This window comes from Furipterus horrens, unplaced genomic scaffold (assembly GCF_987537825.1).
Source record: "Furipterus horrens unplaced genomic scaffold, mFurHor1.1.pri manual_scaffold_4, whole genome shotgun sequence".
NCBI lineage: Eukaryota > Metazoa > Chordata > Mammalia > Chiroptera > Furipteridae > Furipterus > Furipterus horrens.
In genome coordinates, this window is record NW_028327174.1 from 20,465,021 (window position 1) to 20,487,109 (window position 22,089).

The 22,089-nt window shown below is 38.9% G+C and overlaps 2 protein-coding genes across 3 annotated transcripts in view; one reads left to right on the plus strand and one right to left on the minus strand.

The window, feature by feature from the left end:
* The window catches only part of VEZT (vezatin, adherens junctions transmembrane protein), a 57,329-nt gene extending 53,500 nt beyond the window's left edge, over positions 1–3,829 (minus strand). For both annotated transcript variants that reach the window (XM_090272677.1, XM_090272676.1), the window contains exon 1: positions 3,720–3,829. In XM_090272677.1, coding sequence (XP_090128803.1) covers positions 3,720–3,755 — 36 coding nt within the window. In that variant the 5' untranslated portion in view covers positions 3,756–3,829. The remainder of the gene's footprint in view (positions 1–3,719) is intronic.
* Positions 3,767–22,089, plus strand: part of FGD6 (FYVE, RhoGEF and PH domain containing 6) — a 111,048-nt gene continuing 92,725 nt past the window's right edge. Inside the window, exons 1-3 of the mRNA XM_090275093.1 lie at positions 3,767–3,993; positions 4,056–4,336; positions 10,832–13,253. Coding sequence (XP_090131219.1) covers positions 3,767–3,993; positions 4,056–4,336; positions 10,832–13,253 — 2,930 coding nt within the window. The remainder of the gene's footprint in view (positions 3,994–4,055; positions 4,337–10,831; positions 13,254–22,089) is intronic.

Below are 22,089 nucleotides of genomic sequence, written 5' to 3' on the forward strand. Positions count from 1 at the left end.
TTTCTAAGGGCCCTTTCTTTCCTAAAAATAATCATTTTCCCCTAAGACAGGGGTCCCCATCCTCTGGCCATGGACCTGCAAGGGCCAGGCCTGTTAGGAACTGGGCCACATAGCAGGAGGTGAGTTTGAATGTAATGTGCTTAATGCTCTTCGGTCATCCCCAAATCATAAATAGACTCAGTTCCCTTATCAGGAAAATGCCCTCTCACTGTAAACACCCACCAGAATGATTAAAAAAAAAAAAAAAAGACTAATGTTAGCAAGTGTTGGCAAGGATGTGGAGCAACTGGACCTCTCAAACACAGCTGGCAGGCGTATAAACTGGTACAAACACATTGGAATAACGTTTGGGAGTGTATACAAAAGGTGAACTATCCATTTCCTATATGATTCAGCAATTCCAATTCTAAGTATATGATGCCTGTCCAGAAAAAGTCTAGTCATTGTCAATAAAACGAGAACAGTCTGTATGACATTGATAGAACCTGGCAGCTAAGGTGAGTGGGCTGGAATGTGCATGCGTGAACAATGACTTCACTGTACTAGTCAGTGCGGGCGGTAGACACCGTTGAGTGAGCATGTGTACTGTGTGGCCATGGCATTCAAAATGGCTGAGCAAGTAAAGCAATGAATCTGCATCAAATTTTGCACTGAGCTTGAACATCCCTCTGTGGAAACTACTTGGATGATTCAGAAGGCCGCAGCTATGGGCAACTGATGACTAGCAGCTTCCATCACAACAATGCGCCTGCTCACACATCACGTCTCATCCAGGGTATTTTGCAAAACATTTAATCACCTAGGTGACTCAGCCCCCATGCAGCTCAGATTTAGCACCCTGCAACTTCTGGCTTTTCCCAAAACTAAAATCACCTTTGAAAAGGAAGAGTTTTCAGACTGTCGATGAGATTCAGGAAAATACGATGGCGTAGCTGGGAGAACTGTGTGAGGTCCCAAGGTGCCTACTTTGAAGGGGACTGAGGCGTCATTGTCCTATGCACAATGTTTCTTGTGTCTTGTATCTTCTTCAATAAATGTCTCTATTTTCCATATTACATGGCTGGATACCTCTAGACAGACCTCATATACCCAACAGAAATATGTTCAACAAAACACATATACTAAGAGGTTCACAATAGCACTACTCATAATAGTCTCAAACTAAACTAACCAAAGACCATCAATAGTAGAATGGATTTTTAAAATTGACATATAGTCACATTAAATACTATAAAGAAATAAAGATGCTCACAATGACAATATAGATGTATCTAACAAGCAAACAAAACCAGAAAGCAAAAAATAAAATCTATATATCAGACAATAAAAGAGCATATACAAATGGAATTTCACAGTGTGTACACTACAAAAATAGACAAAACTAAGTTATTATAAGTCTGAATAGTGGTTATCCTTGGAGTGGGAAGAAGTGACTGACAGAAAGAGATAGCTTCTGGTATACTGGTTTCTTGACCTGGGTGCTTGTTATATGGGTGTGTTCACATGTGAAAATTCATCAACATTTATAATTTATGGACTTTTCTTATGAATATTATGCTGCTATAAAAATTAATACATTCATATGAAAATAAACCAAATAGCAAGCTGAAAAAATTTTCTATCAGTAACATGTGAAAAACTCATGCAAGTTTTTTTAAGCTAGCATCCAAAATTGATTCTAAATACAAAAAGAAATGTTCAAGCAAAGAAATGAAAATGGCTCCAACAAATGCACAAAATGTAAATTAGAACAACGGAATGCTATTTTTTCCTAGAAAATTAGCAAAGATTAAAGGAAACTAATAAGGCTGTCGATGGGAATTTGGTGAAACTAATATGCTTATTCCTAATGGAAACTTAAATTGATATGACATTTCTGCATTAAGTCTTTAAAAATTGCTAATCTTTTCACTCACTGGTTTCCCTTCTAGAAATTATTCTAAGAAAAATTCACTGTTACAATTAAAGATGGGCTTATGTAAGTATTGATTACAATGAATATATTGAAACAATTAATTATCCCGTAATGGGAAGACGGTTACATTATGATACATATACATTATCTGATAATGTTTTCCTAGAGTAATGAATGGGAAAAGAGTCATGACAAATTTAAGTATAAAAATACATACAAAATTCTATGGTATCTTTTGTGTTACAAAATATCACACACTTAAACATATACTTGCAGGGAAAAAAGTCTGTAAGAACACATACTATAATGTTAATAATGGCCATCTTTGGATGATAGGATAATGGACGATTTTAATTTGGGGGCCTATATCCTATAATGAAATGTACCTTGCACATTTATTATTATTACATTCAGAAATCCAAGAAAATAGGGTTTCCTTTTCTAGAAATCTAAGCAACCTAGATTTTTATCTATATCTCCTTTAGTTCTCACATTCAATCTGTAACTGTTTCTTCGATTTTACCTGAGAAGTATCTGTCCAAGTCATTAACAATATTCCATTATTTCTCCTCTCATTTCCAAAATTCAGGCTCTTGTCTTCCCTAGAGAGCGCTGCAAATCCAGACTCCTCATTTTGGTAATGTTGCTCTACCTTCCACTACCGCATTGAAGCCACATCAAACCACTTTATATAGCGACCCCTCCCATACTCACGCCCGTGAAAAATCCACACCAAGTACTTTCACACCTCCCAACCTTGGCATATTCTGTTCTCTCTCCCTGTACTGCATTTTCTCCCTTTCTAATCCGATTCATAGTTCAAGATTCACCTCCGATAGCATTTTCTGGGCGTAGGTAGCTTTTCTGAGACTACAAGAAAAGATAGCGGTTTCCAAATCAATCCTCCAATTCCAGTTTGCACATATTTCAACACTGATCATTCTATACTGTATAAGCCCAGTTCTCCCATTGTACAGAATGGGCCATCTCTTTTTAAACATTTCTTAAAATCTAGTTGAATGTGTGAAGGTAAGACATACATATATACAATTTACCTATATAGGGGTGGTGAGTTTTCACCTGTGTCTGATAAATAACTAGCAACAAAAAGACGACTTTTTTTTTTCATTCAAGATGGCAGAGAACGTCTTAAAATAGTCCCACACAAAAGCACTCACACTCGGAGCCTTAAGTCAGAACGGGCTACACTTAGCGCAACAGCAAAGGACAAAAGAATTTAACCTCGATAGATGCTCAGATGCCCCGGCCCTAATCACTCACCGTGGGTCTCACAGTTATTCTAAACCGTGTTAGAAAACTGGCACCTGCTGCCTTCATTTTGGGGGCTACGCCTCGACCAGGATCAGGGACTAAAGCATCTCTGGATAAAGACCCCAAAAACCAAGGACGCAAAACGAAGAGATTAATTTGTATTGGTCAGTATCCCAAAAACACGTTTGCGCCCCGCCCCGATTCAGGGGCCGCCCCCCCGGGGTGCATCAGTCTCCGGGGGAGAAACAGGCAGGGCTCACGTCCCCCGGCCCCAATGAGGATTCTGGGCCGGCTTGAGGCAGTGGCTGAGGCTGAGGCTGAAGACGACCGCGGGAAGGGCGTCTCGTGCTACATACACCTGTCAGGCTGCAGCCAACACTAGGCCCAGAAATCGCCGAGATTCGGTAACTGGGGCTGGCAAGAGCGTCACCCGATCCTTCACTCCGGGCTCGGTCCCTCGCTTGCCTCTTCGCCTGCGCCCTCATCCTTCTCAAACAAAGGCAATCCACATCCACCGCCATTTTCCCCTTACCTCAAAAACCACCTCTTCGTCAAACTCCGGTGTCATCCTTCTCCGCCATGCCACCCGCCTCAGCACGATGGGAAATGAAGGCGGGGGAACGGGCGCCACCCAGGCGTCTGCTCCTCTGGTCCCGAGTGTCCAGAAAACTACACTTCCCAGCATGCCTTTCAGATCACGCCCCCTTTTTATACACACTTATTGGAGGAAAGGATGATTCAGTAGACCCTAGAGGCGGGAATGAAATGAAACTGGAGCCCTCTGATTGGAAGAGACTGGAGCTTTTGTCCGCCTTTTACGGCTGCAACTGGCAGGGGGCGCCTGGAGCACTGATTTTTTTTTTTTTAGGAGCTCTAGAAGGGCACGCGCCGGCGGAGGCGCGGTGAGCACTGCTCGTGCCCGTCGCCTGTGGCTCGCGCCCGGGAGCGCCCCCGCGTCCCTGGAGCCCGCCGCATCCTTTGTGCGGCGCTTAGGTTGCGCGGCGGGGCGGCGGGACAAAAATGTGGGCGCAGCGGGAGCTTTTCTTTTTTGCCTAAAACTCTTGAAACAATGGACTGTAAGGGGAGCATGGATTGAGGGGGGCGAGTGGGGAAGCGAGCTGCCTGGGGGAATCATGACTTCTGCTGCCGGTAAGTGACGGCGCTCGCGCTGCCACTGGAAAGTTTGTAGCGGGCGCTGCTAGTCTTGGGTTCTGGAGCAACTTTCTCCTTTGGGCTAGGTTGGTGGTGTTCCTTCTACTTTCCCCGAGAACTGCGGCAAGTGCGGGGCAGACAGCATTTGCTGTCGCTTTTCTCGTCCCTTCCTGCCAAGAGAGGCTGTCTGAAAATCATGTATCTCTTGGGACCTGCCTTTAAAAGGAGACCCGTGTCGGGGGCTCCACGCCAGGTGAAACGCGAAATGTAAAGAGGGCGTTTGCTTGTTTCCTCAAATCTGAGCGACTTTGCCTTTGCGTGTGAAAATAGTTTAGATGACCATGTTAAGAAATCAGTTATTCTAAGAAAGGGCAGTGTTCCCAGAGTGTTGAACTCGACGACTGTGCTAAGTCGCTTTAAACCTAGTATCAACTAGGTTTAAAATCCTGATCCTTATTACTTATTAGATTAAGAGGTTTAAATGTTGTTACTCCTATCCTGCTGGTTTTTTCCTGTTACCTGAGAAACAGAGGGATAGAATCACCGATGGCAATTTTTTGCTTCTCTCCACCCAATTTTTTATGGATTTCTTTCTATTTCTACCTGATTAGTGTAAACAAAGCCTATTTTCCGGCTGCCTCCGATAGTACTTTGCCTTCATACAAATGACAAAGTGTTTATCTTTGTGTGGATTTTGAGCAATTCTGTACGTTGTATTTCTAAGCATTCTTAAGGAACAGTTCTTATATTCCAAAACAATTACTCAAGTGGTTTTAAATTTACTTTATAAGAACATTGGTTCATTTTTAAACCACAACGTAATGTGTTAAGTATTACGGTTTTAGAATTTTGTTACATCCACGAAACAAATAAACTTTCATTAGAAATTTTATAGTAAAATAGTGTCAAGTTTTTCCTCAAAGTTACTTCTGGGATCACTACTTAAATATCAGATTAAATTATCTTTGCTTTTCTTGGCATTTGTTTTAAATTCTTGCCATTTGAAACTGTCAGTAGCACTCTAAATGTTCTAAAGTTGTCTTATTTCTAAAGCCTAGATATATTGAAGCGTTGCATTGCTCGGTATAGTAACATTAAAGGTAACTAGGCAAGAAGCCAGTGGTAATAAGAAAGCAAAGAGCGAAGTATTTGTGTAGTAGTATTCCTGAAAAAATGATGGATCTTTCCTTTCTGATGTTACATGTATGTGAAGGAGATGTCATCATATGTTATTTATAAACTCTTTTCCTTACCGAAGGGAGGCTTTATACTTAAGGGGAATTATTTTCATCTTAAATTTCTGTGCCTCACCTTTGTTCAAGTTTTCTTTATTGCTGATCTAGTCTAATTAATTTAAATTTGAAGTGGTTGAATTTAAATAAATCCTTCCAGCCAATTTTAGCTCTCTCTTCTTTTGGAGTGTCAAGCATACTTAAAATATTCATGCCGTATATGCATCAGTTTTCAATTCCAGTCCAACAGTTTATAATGAACAGTTAAAGAAGCATTGAATTTGACCTTTAAATATGAAACCTGATCTCAGCCAGGAAGTTTATGAGTTTTGATTTACATTACCCTAGAATAATGCAAGCGATTTTTATATTTTATCAACTTTACAATTAAAGAAATCCACAGACATTTTTGTGGTGTTTTAAAAGAGGGACACTTCCTGTGTTTAGCTGAGTTAGTTAGTTTTTAGCATTGCTTGCTGAGGAGCATTAACTACTTTTTTGATCACCATCTGTTAAGATTTATTTTAATTCTTCCTGTCTAAGTGGAAATATGGAAGAGAACTGGGTTTTATTTCCATCTCATTCTTATAAAATTATGTGTTCTTCACTCTTACAAGCTGTTTGTGGTTTTTGAAACAATAATCAAATTCATTATAACGTTAGGAAAGTTATTTGCAATTGGGGAAGGGAATGTTAGTTTATATCAGATCTAATCTGTGGTATTGATATTTGGGATGGTTGACTTAAGGAAATAAGAGAAATGTAGAACATCTATGTTTTATGTGTCTTGAAGAAGAGCTTGCTTTGTTTTTCTGCATCTGTGAAAGAATAGGCAGAATAGGCCTATAGTAGAGATTTTAGAATTATTCCAATCAGTATATTTAAAAGGAGAGGTACATTTTCTATCCTTTTGAACATGTACATGTCACTGTCTCATTAATGCATGTGCTTTCCTATATTGCTGGTTCAAAAGCTAAGAAAGTGTGCACGTGAACCTCAGCCATCTGTGTGTAACAGATGACAGTATGTTTGTAATAAATTAGTGAAACGGTACTAGTGCTTTGCTTTCTTACCTTACTTTTCCCTGGAGCCAAACAGCTGTGTAAATAAAAGATTTGCTGCTTTGCTCTAAAAAGCATTGGGTCTAACTGTTGATACAGTATTAAGATCCAAAGGTGCTGGATTCATTTTCAAACATCATGTACTTACTTCAAGAGTTTAACACTGGATCAGACCATAATATAATGCCTTGTTATTTTTTGAGTTGTATTACTTTCATTATAGAGCCACAAAGAAATAATGATAATAATAATGAAGGTATTTCTGTACCAGTGACTTAGTTGGATACTTGTTCCTACTAATAATTAAGAACGTATTCAGTAATCCTGTTGTAGTTGATTCCTACTACTTTTCAAAACATTCTACATTAAAATGGATATGGACTTTTTTAGAAAAGAAATTTTCTGTTACTGAGACATAATAAAGGGTACATGTATGTGGCAGTTCTGACTGTTCCCAGGGACCTATTTTCACCCTTGGGGACATCTTAGGGAGACAAAGTGCCTATCCTTCTGGAGCTTGCTTTCTAGTGGGGGAGACAAAGTTAAAATGAAGAAAAGCCATACAGGGCAAAAGGGTTGGAGAATATAAGGATTCTCCTGAAGCAAGTATCTCAGAAGTTATAATCTCAGAATCCTACACGCTTTATAGTTCTGTTCAGCTTCCTCATTTACAAATAAGGAAAGTGAGGCAGCTAGATCTGCCAAAAGGCAAATGATTAGGTTAGCCAGTTCCTTAAGTTATGTTGTTGGCTTCCTTCAATATGTGGTTAACTAACAATGGTGAGCCAAAGTTCACAGCTATTTATTTAATTCAGTAAATGTGCATTGAGGACATTAGGTACATAATGCCAGGCTACTACATTTGTTGTGAATCAACCACAGCTCATATGTAATTAATTTAACTTCTAGGACACTAAAGAGAACAAGGATTTATGTCTTTTGGAAGCAGACTTATTCACAAAACGCATTTAAAGAAAAGAATCAAATTGGTACCAGAGATTAAAAACCAATTTAACTAAAAATTAAAAATTGACTGATTAAATGACCTGGAAGCTTCTGACAAAGCCAGAAGATTCAGAAAGTAAAAGGTTAATTTGATGAGATGAGATTTTTTTTTTTTTAGTTGTGGTAAAATACACATAATATAAACTTATTAACTTCATCATTTTTAAATGTACAGTTCGGTAGTGTTGAGTACATTCACATTGCTGTGTAGTCAATCTCCAGAACTTCTCATTTTGCAAAATCAGTTTTTTTTTTATTCCTTCAAAAATCCCAGAGGTAGGATGCTGTAAGAATGGTTACAGAAATGCCCCACCAGTGTTCCTTAGTTGGTTGGGCGGTATCCCCAACACCTAAGGGTCACAGGTTTGATTCCCCTTCAGGGCACATGCCTAGGTTGCAGGTTCGGGTTTGGTCCCTGATTGGGCATGTAATGAAGGCAATCGATCAATGTTGCTCACATTGATGTTTCTCTCCTTTCTCCATCCCCTCCCATCTCTCTAAACCTTCTCTCCCTTTCTCTCCATAAACAATGAAAAAAAAAAAATGTCCTCGAGTGAAGATTTAAAAAAATAAAATAAAAAAAAAATGGTTACAAAATGAAAGACAACCAATGTATGTTTTTCTTACATAGATGTTTCTCTTCCTCTCTCTCTCTTCCCCTCTTTCTAAAACCTCTCTCCCTTCCTTTCTCTCTAAAATCAATGAACAAAAAATGTCCTCAGGTGAAGATTAAAAAAAAATTTTTTTTTTTAAAGGAATGGTTACAGAAATGAAATCAACATGACAACAGTCTGTCAATTTTCATTATCTGGAGTAAGATGAGAGGTTGGGAAGGGGCCTAGGGCACTCATGCTTTCTTTTAAGAATTGACTTAATGGATTGAGTTGAATTGAAGGGATTATTATATCAAGCTTTAACATTAGGCTTTGAAGAGTTTTACAATTTTTTTCTGCTTAAAAAAACAAACAAACTGATAACATGCTTATTGAATAGCTAACTGAATTGTAAAAAGCTTTGGGAATTTGTATTAAGTTTTTTGAAAATATTTTATTATTTTCTTTATCACATTATATTGAGTGAGAAGGCATCTGTTATCATGTGATCTTGATTAAACACATAATATAAGGGGTTTGGGAAATTCTTCCTTGGTTAGTAAAAGGAAGTAGAGCACTCTACTCTTTTTTTATTTTTTTCTAACTCTGTTCCATGTAATATCTTCCCAAATGTTGTGACTAATTTCCTTTGTTGAAAAGAAACTCATTGCCAAATGAAGTCTCAGTCTTTGTTAATTTAAGTAATTAAATGCTGTCCAGCAGATATTTCAAAAAATTTATTTTTATTTTTCAGTAAATTAAGTTTTTATTAAGCATTAAATCATGTTGGAGGAACAACATAAGTATAAGAAGTATAAGATAAAATATCTTATCTCAAATTTCATTGGGGATCTATGACTGGGTGGTAAGTGACAGTATAGGTGGAAAAACTTTTTAAAAACTTTAAAAGAAATGATGTTCAGGCAGTGTATATCCTTCTATTTTATAGGTCTTTCATGTGAAGCTTTTATTAGGTGTCTAGGCTAAGTAGATCTGTACAAATCTAACAGTATGATAGGTGTTATTAAGTATTATTTGTACAATGTTGAGGAACACTAGAAATAGTAGTCATCTTTTAAATATACTAATGAAGGTTACATAGCATAATCATCTGTGGAGCCTAAAAGAAATAGATGTCCAGGTTCCATCCCCAGAAACTGATTGATTAGACCCAGGGTCGAGCTCCATAAAGGATTGCAATGAAAATTCCCCATTGAAAACCTCTGCACAGAGAAATATCAATTTTATTATGAGCCTCAACTAATGCAGAAGAATTACTTTTTAGTTTTAAATTTCTGATTTCTGTTTCATTTTAAGATTGTTTTGGGTTTTTAGCGATACAGATTATTGATAGAGGCATTTATATACCTCAACTGTACATCGAGGTAGAAGAATACTGCTTATTCACATGAAAAGCTTAGAGTTGTGTCCTTGGTCCAAATAGCACAATCCTGATTGGTCAGAATGAAGCCACTCTGATTAGTTGCTGAAGATGAAAATGAGGTTACAGTAGCATAGCTCTGATTGGACAGGGAAAGTCTTAATAGTATTGGTTGAAATAGGTATCCGTAAGAGCCGACTCTGCCAGCAGTCAGGCATTTCAGTGCAGGCTTCTTTCTCTCTCCCCGAAGTGCAGCTTGTGGGAGAGACCCCTGCTTAGCAACAGCTGGTAGGCTGTTCTTAAATTTGAGCCCAATGAGCCACCAGGAGCCCTTCTCAACAGGTACCTTCATTCACAGGCTCGACATATTAAATTTGACTACAGCTGCCCCATCAATTGCTCTTCAGGATTGCTGTACCAATCACATAAGCAGTGGATTATGTTCTTGTATCACCACATTCCCTCCAACATTTGGCATTATCCAGCTTTTTAATTCAGCCAGTCTAATGTTATAAAGTGAGATCTCATTATTGTTTTAATTTGCATTTTCTCTTATTATTAATGATTCCAAGCATCTCTTCAAAGTGCATGTTAGCTTTAGAGTTTTCTCATCTATAAGCTACTATTTATGTCCTTTGACCATTTTTCCACTGGGTTGACATTTTCTCCTGGTTGATATGCAGAAATTCCTTACATATTCTAGAAAGAGTAATCCTTGGTTGTTTCAAATATTGCAAATATCTTCTCTTCTATTATTTAGTAACTTTTTTCCTCGTTTCTTTGAATAGAAATCTTTTATTTCAATACAATTAGTCTGCTTTTTGGCTACCATTAAAAAAAAAGTTGTGTCCTACAAATAATTAAAGCAAATTCAATTCTTAGCATTTAGCAAATGAGCTGAACTGCTCTCTCCTACTATTTAGGGGACAAGCAGAAGCCAGTTATTTCACTTAATGTTGTCTGAATATATACTTATCAGTTCCAAAGTTAGAAGAAAAACCATATTGGACTTACTAAGAAATGTACAGTATACCCAAAGCTCTGTACCCGAGAACTGAAGGGCAATTTAAGGAATTTTCAAGACTAATGTTGACTCTATATAATATAGTCTACCTAGTAAAATGCAAGTTCACCATATTGTCAAAAGTAAAAGTTATCAAATATAATCATTTATCATCTGGTCCTTTTATTTAATCAAATTATTATTTTTTTCTTTCTAGAGATTAAGAAGCCACCAGTGGCCCCCAAGCCAAAGTTTGCGGTGGCTAATAATAAGCCAACTCCACCTCCTGTTGCACCCAAACCTGATATTGTGATTTCTAGTGTTCCACAGTCAACAAAGAAAACGAAACCAGCAATAGCCCCGAAACCAAAAGTTCTGAAGAGCTCACCTCTTTGTGACATCGGTCACTCACTATCAAGGAAAATCATCGTGAACTTGGAAGAACATAAACAGGCATTACCTGAAAGCACTGACAACTCTACTTGCAAAAACACGGGGCATCAGAGCAGTGGTTGTACTTTACCAATGTGTTCCTGCAGTTCTGAGTGTATCCATAAGCTTGGGAATAGAGAGAATTTGTGTGGAAATCAGCTTGTCTTAGAGCCCCTAGAAATGCCTGAAAATTTAGAAAATAGTAACATTGATGAATCCTTTTCAGCTATAAAAACAAGGAATAGAAGTGATTCTAATGGTGAAATGGTCAAGAGCCAAAGTGCAGTTGTTTTAAAAGCAAGCATCCTAGAAGAGAAACTTAAAGATGTTTTAACACAACGAGCATCACCTTTTATTTCCCCACAGAAGCACAGATCCACAGACAGCTCAGAAATGAATGAGGGCTATAATTCCAACAGACAGTTCAGAATTAAATTTGCAGACTTGTCACCTTCCCTATCCAGCTTTGAGAAAGTTCCTGATCATCACTGCCACCTACAGCTTCCTGTCGATGAATTTCAAAATATTGAAACTTGTCAGGATGACAGTGAAAAAGGCGGTGTTTGCTTTCATTCACCTGAACAAGATGCTCTGGCAAATGGTAAAAGGATTACTTTTTTATCTTCAGATAGAGTTAGTAAGAAATCAGAAGTCAAAGACCTTGGTCCCTTAGAAATTCACTTAGTACCATGTACTACAAAAATCCCAACTCCCAAGCCCAGAAAGACGCGGGCTGCACGCCTATTACGTCAAAAGCACGTAGATGCTCCTAGTGAAAGTCCTGAAGAGCCAGAGATTTTAGATAGTAACTCTTCTTGCCTTTTTGAAGATAGTTTGAAAAACAGTAAAGTCAGTGTTATTTATCAGAATGTTTTGTGTAACCAGGAACAAGTTGGCAAAGTGAAACCAGGAAATAAAAGTGAATTGAATGTGGACTTTAACAATGATGAACAGAACTTAGTTGATTCCCAGAAAGCCATGTGTCATGAAACATCTTCCTCTGAAAGAATGACACCTCTCTTAGAAACAGACTCTAATTTGAGTTCTGACAGTAAGATAGTAGATGGTTCTAGTATGTTACCTGCTGTGGACAAAGGGACCAGTTTTAAAAGATGCAGTACTCTCTCTATGAGCCTGCCTAAGCAGCTGAAATTAGCTTGCAACAAACGTTTGCCTACTACCTGTAACCTAGGAGTGTCTGTCCCTCAGGTGCAAAAGGAATCTACAATAAAAGATGGAAGTTCCTCAAGAATTGTCCCCAAAAAACCTCAGAGACACAGCTTGCCTACTTCAGGAGTGCTTAAAAAGGCTGCCTCAGAGGAGCTTGTGGAGAAAAGTTCTTATCCCTCAAATGAGGAAAAATACTCAGACAAGGGTCCAGAAAGAAATCAACTTCGACTGTGTGCCCAAAACCATGATATGTCATCCTCCTTTGATATGCCTAAACGGTCTTCAGAAAAGCCAGTATGGAAATTACCTCATCCTATATTACCCTTTTCAGGGAATCCGGAATCCTTAAAGTCTATCACCGTATCCTCAAATAGTGAACCTTCAACTATCCTGACCAAGCCTAGAGCAAAATCACTGTCTGCTGTGGATATGGAAAGGTGCACTAAGCCTTGCAAAGACCCTCAAAAGAAAAATTCTTTAAAGAAGTTTCTCAATATGAAGCTGTCCATCTGTTTCATGAAGAGTGACTTCCAGAAATTTTGGTCCAAGAGTAGCCAACTTGAAGACACAACCGTTGGCAGCCTCTCAGGTGGGGAGGGAAAAGGGATTGAAAGTGATTGGCATGGCTCGTTAGCAGAAGAGAAGAGAAATAAACCTGTCAAGGCACATTCTGCAGATAACTACAGCCTGGAATCCCAAAAGAAGAGGAAGAAGTGTCGGGGCCAGACCAGTGCAGCTACTGGATCAAGAACTGAGTCTTTGGATGACCAAATGCTCTCTAGGGAGGCAGCATCTCAGGCACCTGGCAAATCTGTTTCAGGTGGCTGTGCACCGGAATATGAAAATATACGCCATTATGAGGAAATACCAGAGTATGAGAACTTGCCATTTGTTATGGCTGTAGGGGAAACACCAGAGTTGGAAAGGCAGAACTCCAGCAGCATGGAGGACACTGATACAAATGTATATGAGATAGAAGAGCCATATGAAGCTCCAGATGGCCAGCTGCAACTTGGACCAAGACATCAGCATCCCAGGTAACACTTAGGTGCTAGACACTGCACCACTGCCCTTTTACGCGCATCCCTGAAATTAATCTTCAACAACTCTGTGAGATAGGTAAAATCTCACACGTGGAGAAAAACCACTTGGGGAGAAAGTGAATTAGTTAAGTATATATTAAATTATCCCAAATGCAGTCTCCTTTATCATATAGTCAGTAAGGGTATTTACAATGCAAGTGTGAAGTGGTTGACCTATCTTAGTAGCTGATTCAAAGAATTTGAACCAGTAGTAGTAGATATGTATGAAAGAACTGGACCAGAGAGGTCCTGGGGCATCCACCGTACCAACTTGGAAGTTACAGCTAGAACTCAGGGGAGGAAATTGGCTAATTTAGTGAGCTTTATTTGCTAGGTGTAAAAAATGTGAAGTTATTGAAATCCATGCATTTACCTATGATGTCCTTGGTCAGGTGAAACCTCTAAATTTGCAAAAGTTACTACTCTTTGAGGATTAGTTATTTTACTTGTTGAAGGCTAATTACTAGCTTCGGATGGATATAGGAAAAATGCAGGAAACACATTAATTAGTCTCCTTTCTTTCTCACTATTGTATAGGCACTTTCTACCCTTTGTATACCCATTCCATTCGTCTTATTGAAATGTTGCCCACCCTTGATGGTCTAGCTCAGCAGTGATTGGCTTCAGGAAGCTTGTACAGTTACCTAGTGGGAAATACTAACTTCCTATTCTGACCTCCCAGTTATGCTCCGCTGTCTTGACAGCCCTTCTGTCAATCTGACTTATGGTATGGTTACTAACTGGTATGTCTGGTATTCTGTATTTGGTTTTAAGCTCCATGAAGAAGTCTGGTCATATCTTTTTGTCCTGCATGAGTCCAAGCAAGGGGCTTAATAGGGATCAGTGGAGGTTGGTTGGGTACATGAAAAAATGAATGAAAAAGAGGCAAAGGAAGCATCCTCTGCAGCCGCTTCCTTCTCCACAGTCAAAAGGAGCCTTTGCGTTGTCCTTTAAAGTGTTGGTTTTGTGTCTAACACAGCTCATAGGCCCTTTTGGAAGTCCTCTCATTCTTCTTCGGTCACCAACTTCAAACTTCTTAATTCTCAGGTCTTAAAATGGGACTTTTGTAGAAATAGTAACATACGTCGCACGTGATAGGGGCTAAAAAAAGGATTATTGGGTGAATGAATAAATAAAATTAATTAAATCTTAGTGCACCAAATAAAATAAATTGTTCTTTCAGATATCTTAGCATTTTTCTTTACTCATAGTCCTTTCTGCCCTTCCACCTTTATCCCATAAAAGATGACTTCCTCGCTTGCCTCACTGTCCTCATAGCTGACTCCATTCTGGAATTAGCAAATTAGCATTCTGGAAGAGGCAAAAGCCTCTTCCTCAGCGTAAATATTTCTGTGGAGAATTTGAGTTATGTATCCAACTTAAAAAAAATACATTTAACTTTTCATGCCTGCCCTTCTCTCATGGAACAGTTTTGTTGGTACTGTCTTCCTTTTAACATGCTTTTGTATTGTGTGTGTATGTGTGTGTGTGTGTGTGCACGCGTGCACGGGGGGGGTGTGTGCGTAGCGGTGGGGGATGGGGCGTGAAAGAGAAAACAGAGAGAGAGACAGAGACAGAGGGAGAAAGGGAGAGAGAAATGAATTTGGCTTCTTCATTATATACTGCTATCTGTAGCTACGATGAAGTCTTTTTCTTGAAATTGGAGATTTGGCCCCTTGGTGTAAGTTTCCTCTTTGCCTTCGTGTTTAAATCCCAAGAGTTTGTCATTTTCTCTTAGACCAACTGTAAGCTTCTGGAACGTGTTTTCTGTCTGATAATGCTTCTTATACAATTAGGAGTATGGCTGCTCGGCTGGAAGGGGAACCAGGTTGGAAGGGGTTAAAGTTCACAGCCAGCCAGGTCAGCTGGATGGCATTCATAAATTCAGGTACTTTCTGGAAGCCACAGGAAACCAAGGGCGGCTGTGAACAGGTTGCAGGCGGTCAAGTAGTGCAGCCTGGTGAAGAGTGGATGAGCTCTGCTTTTGAATGGAGCTTTCCACAGAGATTTTTCTTTAGGCCTCAAGCAGAGAGCCCTAAACAGGCTTGAGACTCCTAAAATGTGCACGTTGAATCAAAAGCCTGAAGTTCTAGGTCCCAACTAACAGTTTTGCCTGTAAAATTGTACCTTTTGTAAATAACATTAAATAGATGAGAAAGCAAAACCCAAGGCTTCCGGAGGAAGACACTTGGACACCCTAAAATAAGATAAATGAGAAGTGAGCTGAGGATCCACGTTGAAATCTTGTTTGGTAGTCTGGCTGTTGAAACTGGAGACCTGTTCCTCAGAGTAATTCAAAATCCAACACTGTAGGGTTCTGAAATGATATAAAAAAAACAAAAAGTGCAGATGAACCCTGTTTAAGATTTTTCTGCAGGAGTAATCGGAAGAGTGTCTCATAGTTTCTTAACACTTAGGGAAGAGAGCTTGGATCTCACCTACGGGACTAGTTTATAGGAACTCACAGAGTCTACATATATAACCAGATTCCAGGTCAAACAGATATTTGGCAAGCTTGGGAGTAGCTGACCTTTAGAGTGCAGGTTTCATGAATCCAGTAGTTTAGCATTTACAGATTTTTAACATCTTTATAATTTATCAGGAAATAATTATATTATTATTAATTATATATCCCCAATTCCAAATAGGGTTGTGTTATTCTAAAAGAGCATAAGAAATTTGAAACTCGAAGTATATTTCCCAAAGAAATAGTTTTGGCAGTGGTGGTAAAGGTTCCCGTTTAGCCCCCAAGTTATATTAACCATTAAGTGTCCTGGCCTCGCCTTCTCCCTTTCCAGGTGAATTCTTCCTCTCAGCTCTTCCTTGGCCTGAGGCAGGAGAGTTGGCCAAGGTGGATCGATCACCAGGATATCAAGAGGAGCAAATTCCCTAGGTCTGAGGCAGCGGGGTCTGTGGACAGGGTGAGGTGACTAAGGAAGAATGAGGAAATCGGGGGGCTGGGCTTGCTGTGAGCAAGACTGTAAAGCCCTGGGAGTGATAAGGAGAAAGGAAGGGCTGGGTGGTTGCGATGTAGTGAGCAGTGGAATTTCTTTCCTCCTTTTCTCATTATTCTCGTCCTTTCCCTTTTTCCCTCCCCTTTCTCCTTGCTACTGCATGGCACTGCTAATTGAGTTGCTCACCCCCCAAGTAAGGGTGAGGAGAAGAAACTGGGGGGAGGCTGGATGGGGTAAGGAGTGGCACTGGGAAACCCCTGAGTAGGGAAGGAAGACCAGCCAATCCTGAAGGTGAAGGGGGGTGAAGGGGACTTTCCATGGCTGTAGAAACAGTAGCATTTAGGTGTTCCCAGCTAGGTTATCTTTGGGTCACTGCTCTGGGTTCTCAAAAGCACTTCTGTTAAATGATTGTGAGCCACTCTGGAGTATTCTGGTGTGTTTTGGGTACAGTTATGAGCTCTCGTCCCCAAAAGGTTTCAGTAATAATAAATCTAAAACAACTAGCCAGCGACAGCCCTTTCTCTCTCTGCATGCAGGTGATGAGTACGCAGTTACTACTGTTATGTAAGAAGTTTGATTTTCATAAGAAAGTTCCAAAAATATGGGCCTTTATTAAAGAGTTTGGGACAAATCAGAAATATAGTCGCATCCAAATATTGGGATTTTCCTCTTGAAACTGTAGCAGATTTCTTGATTGTGTAACCAAGAAATACTTTCCCTGGAAACATTCCAAGTGTTTTCTCTGTTGTTTTCGTTTGTTCTTACTGTATGTAAGCACTTCAAAGAAAACGTATGGTAATTGAGTTTTCCTAGGTAACCCAGCAAGTCCTCAGTTTTATTTATTCCCAAATATGGGCCCTGTGTCAAGCAGTGTGCATTCAGAGGCGATGGGGTGCCTACTCCCAAGGAGCTTCTGTTCAGTGAGGCAGCTCACAACTGTAGGGCAACATGGTTTTATTCATCCTCGCTTTGTCTGAGTTATACCCCAAGTAGGATAAGAAAGATAACCTCACAGAGGTGGTGACGCATGACCCAAGGCTTATAAAATGGAGATGACTTGATTTGTCATTTGGAGGTAATTTGTAACCTCGATAAGAGCTATGTCATTGATGATGTGGGCAAAGAAACCAGATTGCAGACTGAGGAGGACTGAGCAGAGAGGAAGTGTAATCAGCAAATGTGAATTGCTGTTCCTTGAAACTTTGCCCAGAAGTCTCCATCACTTAAAGGATCGAATTTATCTTTTGGTTTTCCTCAAGCACCAGAATTCAAAATAAAACAACCTTCAAAATCATTTCTTTTTAATTAATCAGTATGCTCTCATCTCTGATAAAGGAAAGTACTAAGCTTTTTGTTTGTTTTTTCATCATTTTAAACACAAAACTGGGTTTAAAGACCTGCCAAATGGCAGTACAAGTTGTCTCAAATCCCATTGTGGCATTCCTGTTATAAATCAGTCCTGGTCTGAAAAGTATCTCTCTTGGGTTGCATCTACCATCTGGTGGCATTGTTGAATTTTAATAATGATTATAATATAAATTAATAGGCGTAATGAGCCTTTCTGTGTTGTCATAACACAGATAAGATTATGCACAGTTAGAGGGTGGGTGTCAGGGACTCATATATCTTCTTTTTTTTTAAATAAATGATGTTATTTTTATTTTATTTGTGATCTCCATTTTTTTAAAGTATATTTTATTGATTATGTTGTTACAGTAGTCCCATTTTCCCCCCTATGCTCCCCTCAGCCCAGTACCCCCCCTTCCCTCCAGCAATCCCACCCCCGTTAGTTCATGTCCATAGGTCGTGCATATAAGTTCTTTGTCTTCACCTTTTCCTGTATTATTCTTAACTTCCCCCTGTCTATTTTGTACCAGCTAATTATGCTTCTTAATCCCTGCACCATTTCCCCATTTCTCCCCGTTTCCCCTCCCAGCTGATAACCCTCCAAATGATCCCCAAATCTATGATTCTGTTCCTATTCTGGTTTGCTTAGTTGGATTTTGTTTTTATTTTTTAGATTCTGTTGTTGATAGTTGTGAGTTCATTGTCATTTTAATGTTCATAATTTTGATCTTCTTTTTCTTAAATAAGTCTGTAACATTTCATATAATAATGGCTTGGTGATGATGAACTCCTTTAGCTTTACCTTGTCTGGGAAGCACTTCATCTGCCCTTCCATTTTAAATTTTAAATTATAGCTTTGCTGAATAGAGTAATCTTGGTTGTAGGTCCTTTTCATCACATTGAATACTTCTTGCCAGTCCCTTCTTGCCTGCAAAGTTTCTTTTGAGAAATCAGCTGATAGCCTTATAGGCACCCCTTTGTAGGTAACTCTCTACTTTTCTCTTGCTGCTTTTAAGATTCTCTCTTTATCTTTAACCTTTAGCATTTTGATGATGATGTGTGGTCCTCTTTGGGTTTAACTTGTTTGGGACTCTGTGCTTCCTGGACTTGTATGCCTACTTCCTTCATCAAATTAAGGAAGTTTTCCTTCATTATTTTGCACATTAGCTTTCGATTTTTTGCTCTTCGTCTTCTCCTTCTGGCACCCCTATGATTCAGATGTTGGCATGTTTAAAGTTGTCCCAGAGGTTCCTAAACCTCTCCTCATTTTTTCAACTCTTGTTTCCTCATTCTGTACTGGTTGACTGTTTTTTTCTTTCTTATGTTCGAAATCATTGATTTGAACCCGTTTCCTTTCCTTCACTATTGGTTTTGTGTGGATTTTCCTTCGTTTCATTGAGCATAGCCTCCACTTCCCTTATGCATTTGCCATACTCAAGCATATCTGTCAAGCCTGTGAGCATCTTTATCACCAGTGTTTTGAACTCTTCGTCTCTTAGGTTGGCTATCTCCTTGTCACTCAGTTCTCCCACTGGAATCTTGATCCGTTCCCTCTCTTGGGCCATACTTCTCTGTCTCCTCATCTTGACAGGCTCCTATGTTTGTTTGCCTCTGTGTCTTAGGTAGAGTTGTCACACTTGTTACCCTGTAAGGGGCGGAGCCTTAGGTATTCGACAATACAGGGCGACCTGTTTCACCACGTTGTGGCACTGTATGTGGGGGAGTGGTCTGAGAGGGAACAATGCCAATTGCTCAGCACTTGCCCCTTTTCCAGGCACTTCTCCCACTTCCGTATGGACTGGCGCCTCTCTAGCTTTTGCCCTGGCCTTCGTTCCCAGAGTGGGTGGGCCTGCAGATGTTCTAGGATTGTGGGAACCCTTTAAACAAGTAGACTTTGCTAAGAGACCAACAGTTTCTTCCTCTGCTCCAACCCCTACGGGTTTGCACAGTCAGAAGCAATGAGGCTTTATTTTCCCTGGTGCTGGGGCCGTGAGCTGTGCGGTCTGGTCTGAGCCTGGAAACACTCCCCAGGTGTCCCTCCCGACTTTTTAAAATGTGGGACTGTGCTTTCCGCTGGCCTGCCGCTGCTGCCACCACCACACCGTGTCCTCTCCGCCCTGGCTCCGCCCCTCCTACCTGTCTGGATGAGTATTTCTTCTTTATGTCTTTGTTTGTTGGACTTCCATGCAGCTCGATTTTCTGGAACTTCTGGTTTTCCCTAGTTTTGAGGTAGTTGTATTCCTTCTTAGTTGTGGAGGGAGATGCAGTGTATCTGTCTAGACCTCCATCTTGGCCCGAAGTTGGGACTCATATATCTTAACAGCAGCCCTTTCCTGTGAGTTATTTTCAACTTCAGCTCAGGAAATACAAAAAATTTGTATGACTCTTTAATTTTGTTTCTTGTGTTGGAATCATAGCCACACAATTTTGGCAAATATTTTTATATATTTACCCTACATTTTAAAGTGTGGCTAAAAGCATTTGATTTTATTTCTTGGCAAAAAAGTTTTTCTTTTTTGTCTTTTAGATAAGTATTAGTAATTAGCTTTATTGGTTTGGTCTTATTTCCTGCTAAAATATGTAAATGATATTTTATCAGATATATAAGCATTAATATGGTAGAATATCACTGCATACTTTTAGAGGTGTACTTTTAGTGAGAGACGAAAGAACAAATATTCTACATTGTTATTGTGTGTACACACACACACACATCACACACATACCCTGCCTTGCTTGGTAAAACTATATTGTTTTGAGATAACTGATATTTGCATATTTTGAGGGAAAAAGGTGGCATTATTTTTAGAGATAATTGATTGATTTCCCATTGCTGGTTTTTATTAAATTTTTGAATATGAAAAGTCTAAACATTTTATAATTTAGCCAGGTTTTCATAAAATGACAACTAATCACATTAGCAAGATAGAAATTGCTTTCCAGTATGAGATTTTAACCTATTTCTTAGAGAAATTTCCCAGTATGAACCTTTTGAAAAATAGCAGATATTGTAGGACCTCTTTCTTTTTTTAAGCATTTTTAATTCCTACAAGAACCTGATAGGTAAAGATAATTAGTTAATCCATCAATCTGTGAATATTTTAAACCTATAAGTAGAATGTTTGGTACTCAGAATGCATTTTTGCAGTAGAAATAACTCTGAATAGGAGTTAGGTTTCCCAGCCAGCCAATAAGAACATATTTAGTTTCTAGTATAAGAAAAATACAGTGGAAAGTAATAGAAAATGAGAGTGTGGCAAGACTACAACAGAGTAATAAAATTAAATAAATAGTTTTTGTGACTCTTAAATGTTGGTGCATTCAAAAAGGAAAAGTTTAGTGTGTAGAGGAAAATATTAAAGAGAAAGGGAACAGGATGAAGAAGTGTAGAAGTTCTCCAGGTGGTTCAGTGGAATTGCAGAGCAGATGCAAGCTTGTGTTCATATGTAAGGGGATGAGTATGTTCTTGTTTCAGGTATCCGAAATAATGTCTGCGCTTGTATGTTAATTTTGTAAGCTTTCTGTGTTCTTGTAGACATTTTATTTATTTATTTGGCAGACGTTTCTTGTAAATGTATCACTTTTTCCTGGCATTGCATAGATTAACTTGGTATTTAAAGAAAACTCTTTCTTTTAAAAAGTAGACATGTTTATATGAACATATTTATTACAATACTCCCTTAAAACTGTATCAGGAACAGAGAGCACTTAGGGTGTGGAAAGCTACAAAGAAGTGCTGACCTTTTTATTAAATACTGAGATTAAAAATTAAGTTCAAGAATTGAATTGCTTAGTATTCTTCTGGGTGGTATGGAAAATCTACTTTGGTGGTTTAGTCTGGGTCTGGTCATTGTTTGTGTTCACGGATCTCTGGAGAGCAAAAAAAGATTTTGCAAGTAGTTTTGACATCAGGCAGAGATAATCTATCATTGGAGCTGTAAAAATTGGGTCGGCCAAATAGATTGTCAGTAGAATAAAGTATGATGACAGTATTTCCAGGAAGAATAGCTTTCTTCTGCATTTGTCTTTCAGATTTCTCAGGTCTTGTTGGGTACTTGTATCCATTTGAGTTCCATATATAGTAAATGTGAATTGGAGTAAGGTTGTATTTGGTGTTATCATACCCTTTTATACATAAATAAGTTGAATCATGATGATAGTGACTTCAGGAAAAAAGAACAAAGATGGAAATGGAGTTGTATTAGTGGTTCTGGTCTCTAATGTTCAAGGGTCTGTTTACCAGACTCCCATTTATTGAAGTATTTTGGTTTCTGATTCAGGAAGGGTGAAATAATAAACACTTAACAAAGAAAGCCGTTTCTACTGAATGTTTAGATAAAAATAAAAAGGAAAACAAACACATTTAGCCTTTTTATGTTTGAAATGGTGTAACTGCGTGTTCTTTTAGCTCCTGTGGATTCCGCTGAAAACTATTTTACTTAGATCATATGTTTTTTTGAAGTCAATTTCTTGGTAACTTATTTGTAACA